The 11772-nt window shown below is 46.0% G+C and overlaps 2 protein-coding genes across 3 annotated transcripts; both read right to left on the bottom strand.

Annotated features, from left to right (window-relative positions):
- Positions 1 to 176: 176 nt before the first annotated feature.
- LOC135389000 (protein fem-1 homolog B-like) lies at positions 177 to 3638 on the bottom strand. Its single transcript, XM_064618901.1, has one exon. The coding sequence runs from the start codon at positions 3512 to 3514 to the stop codon at positions 1625 to 1627; it is 1890 nt and encodes a 629-aa protein (XP_064474971.1). The 5' UTR covers positions 3515 to 3638; the 3' UTR covers positions 177 to 1624.
- A 183-nt stretch (positions 3639 to 3821) lies between these two features.
- LOC135389001 (sorting nexin-2-like) lies at positions 3822 to 11448 on the bottom strand. 2 transcript variants are annotated; one of them, XM_064618903.1, is made up of 10 exons: positions 11325 to 11448; positions 9951 to 9972; positions 9605 to 9792; positions 8374 to 8626; positions 7543 to 7817; positions 5843 to 5936; positions 5581 to 5786; positions 4655 to 4798; positions 4419 to 4580; positions 3822 to 4351 (listed from the first exon to the last, which is right to left on the bottom strand). In XM_064618903.1, exons 1-10 carry the CDS (start codon positions 11409 to 11411, stop codon positions 4301 to 4303), a joined length of 1482 nt encoding a protein of 493 aa, XP_064474973.1. In that variant the 5' UTR covers positions 11412 to 11448; the 3' UTR covers positions 3822 to 4300. The 2 variants fall into 2 exon arrangements, with proteins under 2 accessions (XP_064474973.1, XP_064474974.1); XM_064618904.1 differs by lacking the exon at positions 11325 to 11448 and adding an exon at positions 10824 to 10996.
- Positions 11449 to 11772: the final 324 nt, after the last annotated feature.

Here is an 11772-nt window from a genome sequence, read left to right as displayed (position 1 = left end):
GCAAATGCATTAACCTTAGGGCTGTTCATTTAACTGTACTGATTACCATGATTAGCAGATCAAAGCATTAATCATGAGCAAAGCTTTTGTACCATATTGCATCAGCAGATCACTGTCCACGCTAGTATGAAGACAGCTAGTGAGCTATCCTGAACATGAACGAAGACAACGAAAAATAAATTTCGCAACAACTTTAATAGTCAGCTCTTATATGTGTATATATTAGGTATTTTCACATAAATATCAGCAGGTATGTGGCATCTAGTATTTCTCTGTTATTGTACTTTGTGTGTCAAGAGGCCACTATGGTTGTCACTGGAAAGGGGTGAGCTGCGCTCACATAAAACACATTTTCTTACATAACTTCTCACGCTCAGTCATAAAAAAAAAAAAAAATTTGAAAGGATAAAGATTGATTTCGTACTTAAAAGATAAATAGCAGTACCAATAGCACATCCTGGGAGAACATAACGTTGTGGGTACATCACAAAAACTAAGTCAGCAAGACAAAATGATACGCCGACGGAGAGTAAACAAATGGTAACATACTCATCAGAATGTCGGACAATAATGTGAGGAAACAAAATGAGATTTTTTTTTCAAAAAGATTCTGTTATTCTAGTATTCTTCCCCTATTACAAGGCTACAAACATTCGGAACTAGACATGTAGTGAAGTTACGTTGCTCTTTATGGTGCAAAACTAACTTTCTGAGATTCGTGAGATAAGATAGGATATGGCTTCATTCAAGAACCGACATCAGCGCTTGGGTCCCAAACCTCGTGCCTTACAAATCCTTCGTTCAACTCTGTCTACATTTTTATAACCACCCGCAAGTAAAAGCATTGACTAGCATCACCGACAAACTCAGTCTCGTATAAGGTAGGCTACTGGCAACCGACAAATATGACGTATGCAGCCCTTGATTACTTTCGACGAACCACAGAAGACAAATGAAAAGGTTGCGGTGAATTCAGTGTCCCGTGGTCAACAGGAATTCTATTAAGCTCGTCATACAGAAGTGGGACAGATTATTAACGTGCACGGCATCATCTCAGGGCCCCAAAGATGCAGTATTTAGCAGGAAATTTAGCATGTCAGCAGGGCCAATGCTTCTCAGGCAAGGGTACAGCAGTATCCAGGGGATGGTGTGAGAGTTCAGGATGAGGGCAAAGTAGTTGTATAGTGGGGACATAGCAGCATATCAACTGTCTTTTAATTTTATTGAAGCTCCAATGGGCACTTATACTGCTTTTTCCTTTTTGCATTGCCCCGCATAATATTATCTTGCACGGATATAAGATGTCGACACATTGCAAGGTGATGTGGTTTAACCAAAACCAATCTACGCACGTGACTCACATAATTCAAATTTAACTTCCTCGACACGTCCTCACAGAGGCCGCCTCGTCACTTTAAATTAACTGCCATTTTTTGCATGCCCGATGAAAAATGTAGCACCCTTTGGAATGGATTGTTTAAACTTTTACAATACAGAACAAGAACGAGCCAGAAAATGCTTCTTGCCACCGTATAAATGCAGAAAACACACAATACACAGTACATCGGCAGTACATCGGCACACCCACACATTCATCCATTTGTCCTTCTATGGTACTTTTTTTTCAGTCAGCTCCGATATGTAGCTCTCGACATCTTCCCCCGTGCATTTCGATAAAGCCGACGAGGCTTTTCGGTACCTCGCCATCCCGAAATGGAAGTTCAAATCGGGACACTGCCCTCGCCGCCAGACACTTCAAACTGATCTGGGTCTGCGTGCGAAGGATAATTTCGGCTACTCCCGTGGTAGACGCTTCCAAGGCCGTCTCGCCGCGGGCATTCGTCACGTCACAGTGTGCCCCCGATTCGACGAGGCCCGTGATGATGGCGTGAAGAGTTAGGAAATCACTGATCGGTTTCTGATATCCCACGATGACGTGAAGCGGCGTGTTACGTTCACTGTCGATGGCGTTCGCGTCGGCGCCACACTGCAGCAGCAATTTTGCCGTGCTGGCGCACGGAAATCTGCACACGTTCTTCGTGTGGAAGTCGTCGACGGGGGTCTCCGAGTTGACGCAGAGGTGCAGCAGCGTCGAACCGTCTTTCGTGGTTCTCTTCAACCGGGCCAGCCTGTAAACGAGTCTGTGCAGCTCGTGTTCTTCCTCCGGAGACGAGAAGCGGAGCTTCGTTACGATGACCAGGAGGTAGAGCGCCGTGTAGAGGTTGGCTTCGAGGTCTTCTCCGCCGGCTTCCAGCTCCTTGACGGCCGCGGATACGATCTGGATCACCGCAAACGGCGGTACCTCGACGCCGACGTGCAACATCTGGCTGAAGACCTGCGCGAACCTCAACAGGTCCTTGCGTAACGGCAGTCTCGACCCGGCTCTCAGTCGCAGCGCGTGGAGCCACAGCTGCAGGCAGCGGTCGAACGCCGCGCTGTCGGCAAAGACGGCGCCGCGGAAGATTACGGGGTGCGGGACCTCGGGGTTCTGCGGTCCCAGTATTCGCTCTCGGATGACCAGCGATTCCATGTGTAAAGCATGCGCGTCATCTCGAATGGCTTCGAGTTCCTCCGGCGTCAAACACTCGACCCTGCTGTCGTATGCCGGAATCGGTGGCGCAAGTTGCTTGGGTAGCAGTGGTGGGCGATATCGTTCCACCATAGCACAATGCAAAAAGTGGTAAGCTTTCTCCAGGCTGTAATTGTCCTTGTCGTTCGCATACGAGGCTCCGAGCAGCTCGAATGCTTCAATTTTGGCCTCCCTCGTGCACCACGGCTGCTCTATCAGGTACTCCACCATCTCACATTTTGTACGTTCAGCAGCTGCTAATAGTGGGGTCATACCTATACCGTTCCTCATCACGTGCGCGTTTTGTTGCAAGAGTTCTTTAACTATCTCTAAGTGGCCGTGCTCCGCAGCGAACTGAAGCGCTGAGGCGCCGCAGTGGGCCTGCACGTTGGGATCAGCACCTTTGGAAAGCAAGTAACGCACAACACTGAGATGCCCTTTATACGCTGCTATCATAAGGCACGTATTGTTGTATTTGTTAGCGATGTGCAAATCCGCGCCGTGCTCGACAAGGAACTGCACGATGTCGAGGCGGCCTTCGAAGCATGCTGCGCGCAGTGGCGTCGATATCGTCCGTGTAGGATGATTCACATCTGCACCGTGCAGGACGAGGGTCTGGACGATACATTTGTGACCCGCTCCTGCGGCACACCAAAGCGGGGTGGCTCCTTCGATCACGTAACCGTCGAACTGCACCGTGCCTTCTTGTTCCAAGTTCACCTTGTATCCGTTTAGATCTAGCAGCATTCGAATCACGTTGAGGTGGCCGTTCCGAGCGGCGATAATAAACGGGGTGCATTTTTGGCCGTCGAGAGAGACCGAGCTGTCCAGATATTCCGGGTACTCGCATTTAGGCTTACTATTCAGCAGTGCAAAGAGAGTAATCGCCAAGCCATCACGTGCTGCACCGAAGATCTTTTGTTGCAGTGATTCTTTAGACATCATTACTTCGCCCCACAATGAGGTTGGAACGACGGATGCGTTGTCGCGAGTCTTCCCAGTGCACGTTCTCCTGTCAACAGTTCATACATAAACACAGCGAGGCACTGAACAAGCGGTGACGCAGTTTCGTATCCACGTCACACTTTTTACAATGACGTAGCTCAGCAAATTTGCAAACGGCCTTACCTGCGACCATGCGAAACAATGTCGTCAGTTATTCCGAAGCAAACAATACATACGTGCATTTTGCGTCTGCAATGCGGACGCGAGTCTTGCGTGGCATATTCATTAGAAGCAGGTGTACCGACGATACGGTTGGGTAGCTTTTATTTTTGTAAACGTTTAATACATATTAAATTACAAACTCTCAAAAACAACAATCCCTATAAAGGAATATACAAGTCTCTTTAATCGCGTATGCACCGACCATACTCAATACACCCACGGTCCACCGATTCTCCACACACTCCAGAGCAGGAAAGGTCAAAAACAGGAAAGTGTGGTGCTTTAAGCACCAACCTTTCTGGTGTAAGCAATTTTGTCAAAACACTGTAACCTCTCGCTTTAGCTGCTATAAGCACCAGGCTGATACTTTGTTGTTGACAGCAGGAAACAGAAAACAGAATTTTGGTTCCCCCCTTTCGTGTGGTCACCCTACCGCCCTCTATTATAGAGAAAAGAAAAAAAAAGAGAAACATCTTGGCCTGTTTAAGCACTGCCATAGTGACATCACTGGCACATGTTGGAATGTGGCTGGAGCACTCCTGTTACAAAACCCTGTCAACTTGTTCATGCGACCGCCTTGGCTTCTGGCAGAAAGGATTCCCAGTACTTGATCAGCTGGAAGAATTTGACCCTTTTTAGACAGCTTCAAAGAGGAGACGTGAACGAAAAAATAACACCTCACCTGCTGCTGCGTGTCCAGCAAGGATTCGAGGTACTTTATGACGGCCGTCCTGAAGTCTACGACGCGCGTGCGTTCAAAGCGTTCCACTTCGACTCGCACCACGCGGGAAACGTTTTCAAATTCCTCTTGGCCACGTTCCACTTTAGATTCCCAGTCTAGGACCTGGGCGACATGCATCGTTAAAAATGTTAGAAAAGACCGGACGGCACAAAAAAAAAAAAGGAAGATCCATTTACCTCCTCTCTCGCCTGGTTAAGACGGTCACCCTTGCCGCTGTTTCCTGCAAGCTCTAGGCGAGCCTTAGATTCTCGCTTCTTTGTTAGTGACTGCTGTGCATGTTGCCAGGTCTGGTACACCTTTACCCTCTGGTGGAACACCTCCTGGAATGCGCGAGAAGGTGTAGAGCATGTTGGTTGGTACACTAAAACATTGTGCTACCGTGTGTATCCTCTGTCTGTGTCTCCATCACGTTGCTTCATCGTGTTTCAATCAACCTCCCGCAATTCAACAAAAACCTCCCATGCTGCTGCTTACCAATTGAGAAGAACGAATCAGAGTCATGAATGAACCATCAAGACCAATAATGAAGATCATTTTTCTGTCAATTTTTTTCTTTTTTCCTCGAGTATTATGGCAACCAGATGCAAAATAGATGCGCTTCCATTATCAGTTGCACTCTGAAAGCAGGACTTGACTGCATAGCACACTGAAGGCCAAATGATACTGTTATCACTCCTGATTTGAGGAACGCATGGGGCGTTTTGTGACAATTATCATAACTGCTAAAGTGTCAGAAAAAGGCGTATGCCACTCGTTTTCAACAAATGGTGGGAGCGAACAATGTCATTCGGTATTACGGTTGGCTAGGATAGTGCTATGCAGTGAAGTTCTGTTCTAAGAGTGTGGTGTTAGGCTACAAAATACTTTTTTTTTATTCTCTGGAACGTGTATCTGTGACAACATCCCGAAGACATTGCCCAAGTCGAGATGGATTCACCCAGATACGGACAACATAGCAATAGAATGATGACTGTGAGTACATAGTGGAATAACAATTGGGTCTGAGTTTGATTTGCAATTTTCTGGTGCAAAGATAATCTCAATAACAATTGGGGGCACTGGATCCCTCATGCAAACATGGCAACGAATGTGTATAAAATACCTTGATGGTCCCTACTAATGCCAGATAGTCCTTGAGGAGCTCTGCCAGAGTGTAAAAGTCCTGGTTTGCTTGGCGCGCATGCAGCTGCTCCACACGTTCCTCCACTTCTGCCAGCTTGGAGAGGGCTCGGGACAGCCCTGTGTGCTCCTCGCAGTTGCCCAGCATTGCTGCGCTCTTCGCAAATGCACCCGTGCTTGCTGACAGCTCTGAGGTGCAAACACATCCCTCTCATTCAGGCCATCGCTTCTCCGCCCACACTAACCTTTACGTTGCAGCACCATGTGTTCCAAACTGCCATGCAGCCTCTTCAGCTGCAAGTCCAAGTTCTCAATTTGCTGTTGCTTCTCTTCAAACCACTGGAAGTGTGTGTGTAGGTATTATCAGTCTCACGGTTCACACTGGCAGGCGTACTATCGTACGAACACTGGAAACGTGGCACTAGAGAAATTAATGTAGGCAGGGCTGTCATTGTGGTCAGATCCCCAGTTCTTAACCAATTCAGCTTTTCGAAACAAAGCATAATATATCCCTATTTGCAAAGGTGACACCTCTCCACAGAATTTGTCATGAGCATAGGGCATTGTGCTACATTGCAATGTATTTACGCACTTGCGTTTCAGTGTTGAACGCGGTAAAATCTGCTTTCCCGTTAAAATCTGTTAAATTCATTTTCCCACCTGACATACTATAGCCATATACAATAGCAAAATTTTACCCTATTTTACAGCTCGTGGAATAAAACCTTGTTTTTACCCCCCCCCCCCCTCCAATTTTTGCAAAACATAAAAACCCCAAAACACAAGGTTCTAAATGTATTGCTATGTGTAGCTCTGCAACAACAGCTAGTTTTTTCCACGATGACAATGTCAACTGCAGTGAATGTGTGGCTCTGCTGCAATCTAAGAACGAAGGCCAGTCAAAAGACATTGACAAGACAAGACAAGAAACTGTCCTAGGCGTTGTATCATGCAACAATCCTGGGTAGGATCTCTATATAAGTTTGTGCGAAAATTGTTTTTCTGTGTATCGCTGTTTTACCTGAATGGCAAATGAAGGATGAGCCAGCAAGACCTGACAGTGCAAAGATAATCAGTAGAACAGGCAGTTCAGAAAACAGAGAGCATAGAAGAGGCTTACAAGCAACAGGCAATGAAGCAATATCTGAGCTGGCTGATACATATTCATGTCTGAGGTGACAGCACAGACGGGGGACAGCGTTGCAACTGGTCTTGTGTGTCTTCTGTCCCCGTCTTCGTTGTCACGTCAGACATGAGGAAAAGGATCTCAGATACAAAGATAGAGGTGCTCAGCCACAAGAGAGGCGGCAGAGGTCATGTATGCACATATACACCAAGTGTTCCACACCGCAAAGAAGTTAAGGCAACTTACGAAATGTTGGAAACGTCAATTAACTAGGGTTGTGTGAATAGTCGACATTTCGAACACAGACCTAATGTGCTTTCAGTATTCCTGTTCGATTTGATAATTATATATTTGTGGCATTCGTTTAAAATAATTTCGTCAAATACAATCAAACTCCTTTACAACGAAACTCAGGGGACAGCAAAAAAAATTTGCAGTAAAGGCATTTTCGTTAAAAAGGATGTCCATTATTGGACCTATAGGGCACCAGCGGGACCACAAAAAGATTTGCTGTACTGGTATTTTCGTTAAAAAGGTGTTCGCTATAGAGGAGTTTGACTCTATTCAATATTTACCGCATGCAAAAACCTCGCACACTAACTCATGCAGTATTTTCCCGAGGGGAAAATTCCATCCGCATTACACATTTCTGCTCGTTGCACAACACTAGCACATCACTGGCATTAGCTCTTTGTGAACAAGATACCAAAAAATAGGCTGTTCCAACTTAAATAGGCTGCACAGCATATCCTGAAAATACAATCCTGTTTTGTGTGCCCAGGCAAGTGACAACGTCAAAACATTATATGCGAAACTCACCGGATCAGATTCATCCATCTTGTACGTAATTTTGGACACTGAGTCGCCCACACGCGAGATGAGCCTGAACACGCCTGCTCCGCTGAGGGTGGCAGTGTTCGATGCCCTCGGGAGCTCCGCCTCCAGCTCCAGAAACTCTCGAAAATCTGGGTCTACCCGTAACGACGGGTGCGTGGCAGTACGCTGCAAGAAACGCTCTAACGCAGCTCTCCGACGCTCAACAAAGTCTTCGGATGTCACCAGCTCATCCTTGGACATTTTAATCTTGGTCATTCCTGAAAAAAATAAAATAAAAATTAAAAATAAAAATAAGTAGAAGAAATAGCAAAAGTGAAACGGTTTTAGTGAAAGACAGCTCAGTACAGGAAATGTATTTAAAATATGACCCTTCGAAGCCATGAAGGAGAAACTGCTAATTCATTATGCAACCGTTAACGTTGGTTTTGAATCAACACCAATTTTTAAAACTGAATTAGCATATTTACCCTAATAACAACCCCACTTTTCAACAGTCAAAAACATGGTGCCGTAGAGAGTGTGCGTACTAATTATGCGAAAAAAAGCGGAGCTCACTCCGTGCTGTTGCCGTTGCAATGTGGTACAGCTCCGGTCAACCTTAATAATAACACTGAAAAAAATTCGGTCTCATTTCCCAGCACGATAAAAGCCACCCTTCAGTTTGTTCAAAGTTCAGGAAGGATGACATGCCTAAGCGTTTGTGACACGCTACTGAACTGTTACCATGCTCGGCCAGGTTTGAGCCCACAACCTTGGTGTCAGTAGGCAGACACGTTTAACTAACGAACAAAGGGGTACAGACACGATACACACCAAGAACGCTTTTCTCTGGAGCAGGTGGGACAATGCGTCCAAGATGAAGGTGCTTCTCAACCAACTTGTCATGCAGGCCAAGGAAGTCGCTGAAACGACGGCTGACAGATAAGCTCTGCTTGCGGAAGTAGGGGGCATTGGTCCGAGTAACGACTCGGTAGGAAACAAACGCCCCCATGCCTTCCCCGACCTTTTGAGGCTCTCGCACAGTGATCTCGAAGAACTCGTCCTCTGCTTGCTGTCCTCCACCTTTCTGTGTAGGGAAACATGTCAGACAAGGACATGATGTGGCACACTAAGTATTCGTGTTTTATTTCTAAGCAGAAGTTATCGATGCTGAAATAACTACGCATCAACTGTCACTCGGGCATCTTATGTTGGTCGGGCAGAAATTATATGATTAGAGCTTGAAGTTTTAGGGCTTAACCCAATTCTTCCCAAAATTTGCACCCCGAATTGAAGGTTGCCTCTTTAGGGTGAAAACTGATTTTTACCCAGTAAATTGCTCTCGTTGAGAAGTCTGTAGGAATGCACACTAACTTATTTGGCAGCAAATGCAGTTATGTCACCGTTTGTACCAAACCACTACAATTAGTTTGAATAACTGAGCCCAATTTCTCCCCGAATTTAGCACTGGAAGTTTTTTCACCCGAATTTGCACGAATTTAGAGCATACGTTTATTTACCAGATTTTTACCCCCCAATTTAGAAAAAAATATTTCCCGAAAACTTCAGGCTCTAGATATGATCGAGTGGCGTTACTGGGGGGCGTGAGGGGGGGTTAACACCGGGTGACTCAACGGAAGGGTGTGACGCGCCACACCAGTACCGCCACTTCCTCTCTTCATCCGCGGCGCAAAGATGCCAAAACAACATGAGGACCCCTCGGCGAGCTCATGTTTCTTTCTTCTTTTTGCATGTGGTACGAGATTTTCATGTATCATATATTGTCTCGTAGGGAAAGGGGGTCCATTATTTCGAGGAGGGGGTTGATGTAAAGAGCTTCTGCACTGGCTGGCACACCCTAGTGATGCCACTAATATGATCTGTTTGCTTTTTAATTAGTCTCTCAGGGTTTTATGTCAAAAGATAGCAGTGACATTCATGAATTCATTTTCTCGAGGAGGACGCTGTGCCTAAGCTGATGGAATTCAACGGGCGGATTTTTTTCACTGTTCTTTCCACCATACAGCTAATACTTCCATCGTTAAGCAGAGAGTATGAGACAAACCTCTTTTTCTTTCACCGTAGCTACATCGGGGGAAAAGGGTGTCTTTGTAGACGTAGCACTTGGTGGTTCTGGACGAGGCTCCTCTTCATCTTGGAACTCCAGCTTTCCCTGACTCAAAAGCGGAACTTGGCTAGGCGGCTCATCGTCGAGGTTAACCTCTTCCCCGTCGTCCCCGTCCTCAATCAGGCCTGAGACGAAAGACAGATCTATCACCTTGAATGCACACAAACTAGTTTACTAACTGCAGCCCTGCAAGACCAAGCGGTAAGCCCACAACTTTGCTAGACAGCATTTCAGGACAGCACTCTGAGATCCACAAACGCGAGATAAACTGATCATCACTCACCGTCCTTCATGTTATTCTGGTGCTGGAACAGAGACAAAGAAAATGTGGAACGCATATTAGAGAACAGCGCTATCAACCCAGCAAGAATAAAAAAGGTGCGCTCCATAGACGTTACAAGCCCAACAATGTCAACATAACCATATTTCTACAAAACTTAAATGAGAAATACCCATCTGTGCCTAAGGCAGGCTTGTAAAACTGCTCATTTATGTTTGCCATGTTTCTTCTCAGCGATCACTGCTCATCAACTGTACTAGTGATATATGCTATGTGACATTTTAACAGCTGCTATGGTTTACAAAGACCTTCCAGAAGCAGATTATTACCTGCACTGAGAGTAGTGCATGTAGTATTCCTAAAGAATGATACTGACTGACTGGTAATGGCAATCAGCAGCTTTTCTACAGCTTATACTTACATTTCCTGCTTTCTCTGTATACTCTCCAAAATACATTTTATTATGCCAAAAAAATCCCCATACTCGCGCACGAATAGTCCATTAAAACAGACTACAGGAAACAAGGAGAAATGGCCAAGGCGTCTCTAATTTTGACTACACGACTTCACTCTGCAAGGGCCGTGTACATCGCATTGCGTCAGAGCTTCCTTTACATGTACGCACGCATGATGTGTGTGTCACTTTCATGCGAGTTAGCTCATGTGATGAGGTAACAGCTTCCGCAACAGGCATGTGCAAGCTCGCATCACAGTCCTCGATTCCATATGCAACAGGCGTATGACAAAATCACAACACCTTTTGCCTCCCAATTCGGCGTCCCAATTTTGTCAAATCGGTTTGCGATCGTCAAATGGGATTCGTATAATTGGAGCAAAGGCATATGAGACGGAGTGTGGCGTGGCTGTTATGTTTACCAGTTGCTGCTTTCTTTGGCATCTGCGGAGGAGTGACGAGTAAGCTACTCGGTTTCACTTTGGGGGCGGGTTTCACGTAGGAGTGTACGCATCAGAGATAGCGCTGTTTTGAGACAATTAGCTACGGGTGACATACGTTGCCGTCAAGTCGCTTTGTAATTCGTGAATAACAAAACAAATATGTGCATAGTAAGAATATTGCATATCGCTTCCTGAAAGAACAGCACCAACGTCACGACCGGCGTGTCTTCCGCGATTCCTATTCATGTGACTCGGTGCACTGGAAAAGCGAAGTTCTTGTAATTGAGACCCGTCTGTCCTGCGAGTGGTGGGAAAAAAACTAGCACTCTGCAAAACACCCTTCAAGACAAATGCCGCAGGGTTTCACAGGTAGACAGGGTGTTACGGCGAGTCGGCCGCTGACAAGGCTGCGACGCGAGGGCAGACCGCTTGCGGTACGATTGTGTTCCAGACATGTATGGAATGTAATATTCGTCTCACCTCTACTGCTGAAGCGAATATGTCGTCGTCGTCTTTCGAATTTGTGTCTGCAGTAAAAAGTGGAGGCGGTTCCGCGCCAGCCGACATGTCTGCTTCGTCGATTCTAATTTTTACAGTGGCGCTGCTGGCGGCGCGATCGCATTTGCGATCACTGCGACTTCAGAGCCATCTGGGAGAGACACGTGCATGCAATTTGCTCCTCTACAATGACACTCCCCTCCCTTTCTTTCCTGTGCACTACAGAAAGACCTTTGTTATTTCACTGATTTTAGTTTTGCACATGTAATGGTTCATGAAGGACTTTTATGACCCCCTCCCCTACCTGCAACAGTCATTTTACTACAAGCTGATGTACCAGATATAAAATGGATCACTGGATTGTGATTAGTAAACAGATTACATGAAAAAATGGCTAGGAAGCAAGCGAGCTGGTGAATTACATGTGCCA

Source organism: Ornithodoros turicata, chromosome 3, assembly GCF_037126465.1.
Source record: "Ornithodoros turicata isolate Travis chromosome 3, ASM3712646v1, whole genome shotgun sequence".
Taxonomy (NCBI): Eukaryota; Metazoa; Arthropoda; class Arachnida; order Ixodida; family Argasidae; genus Ornithodoros; species Ornithodoros turicata.
This window is presented reverse-complemented; position numbering and strand designations above follow the sequence as displayed.

Bases quoted from the DNA above. Each gene is read 5' to 3' on its own strand.
- LOC135389000 (XM_064618901.1), bottom strand. From the start codon at position 3,514: ATGATGTCTAAAGAATCACTGCAACAAAAGATCTTCGGTGCAGCACGT.
- LOC135389001 (XM_064618903.1), bottom strand. From the start codon at position 11,411: ATGTCGGCTGGCGCGGAACCGCCTCCACTTTTTACTGCAGACACAAAT. The intron at 9,793-9,950 runs GTGAGTGATGAT...CTTTCGTCTCAG, and splicing joins CCAGAATAACATGAAGGACG to GCCTGATTGAGGACGGGGAC. The intron at 5,787-5,842 runs GTTAGTGTGGGC...TTTGCACCTCAG, and splicing joins CATGGTGCTGCAACGTAAAG to AGCTGTCAGCAAGCACGGGT.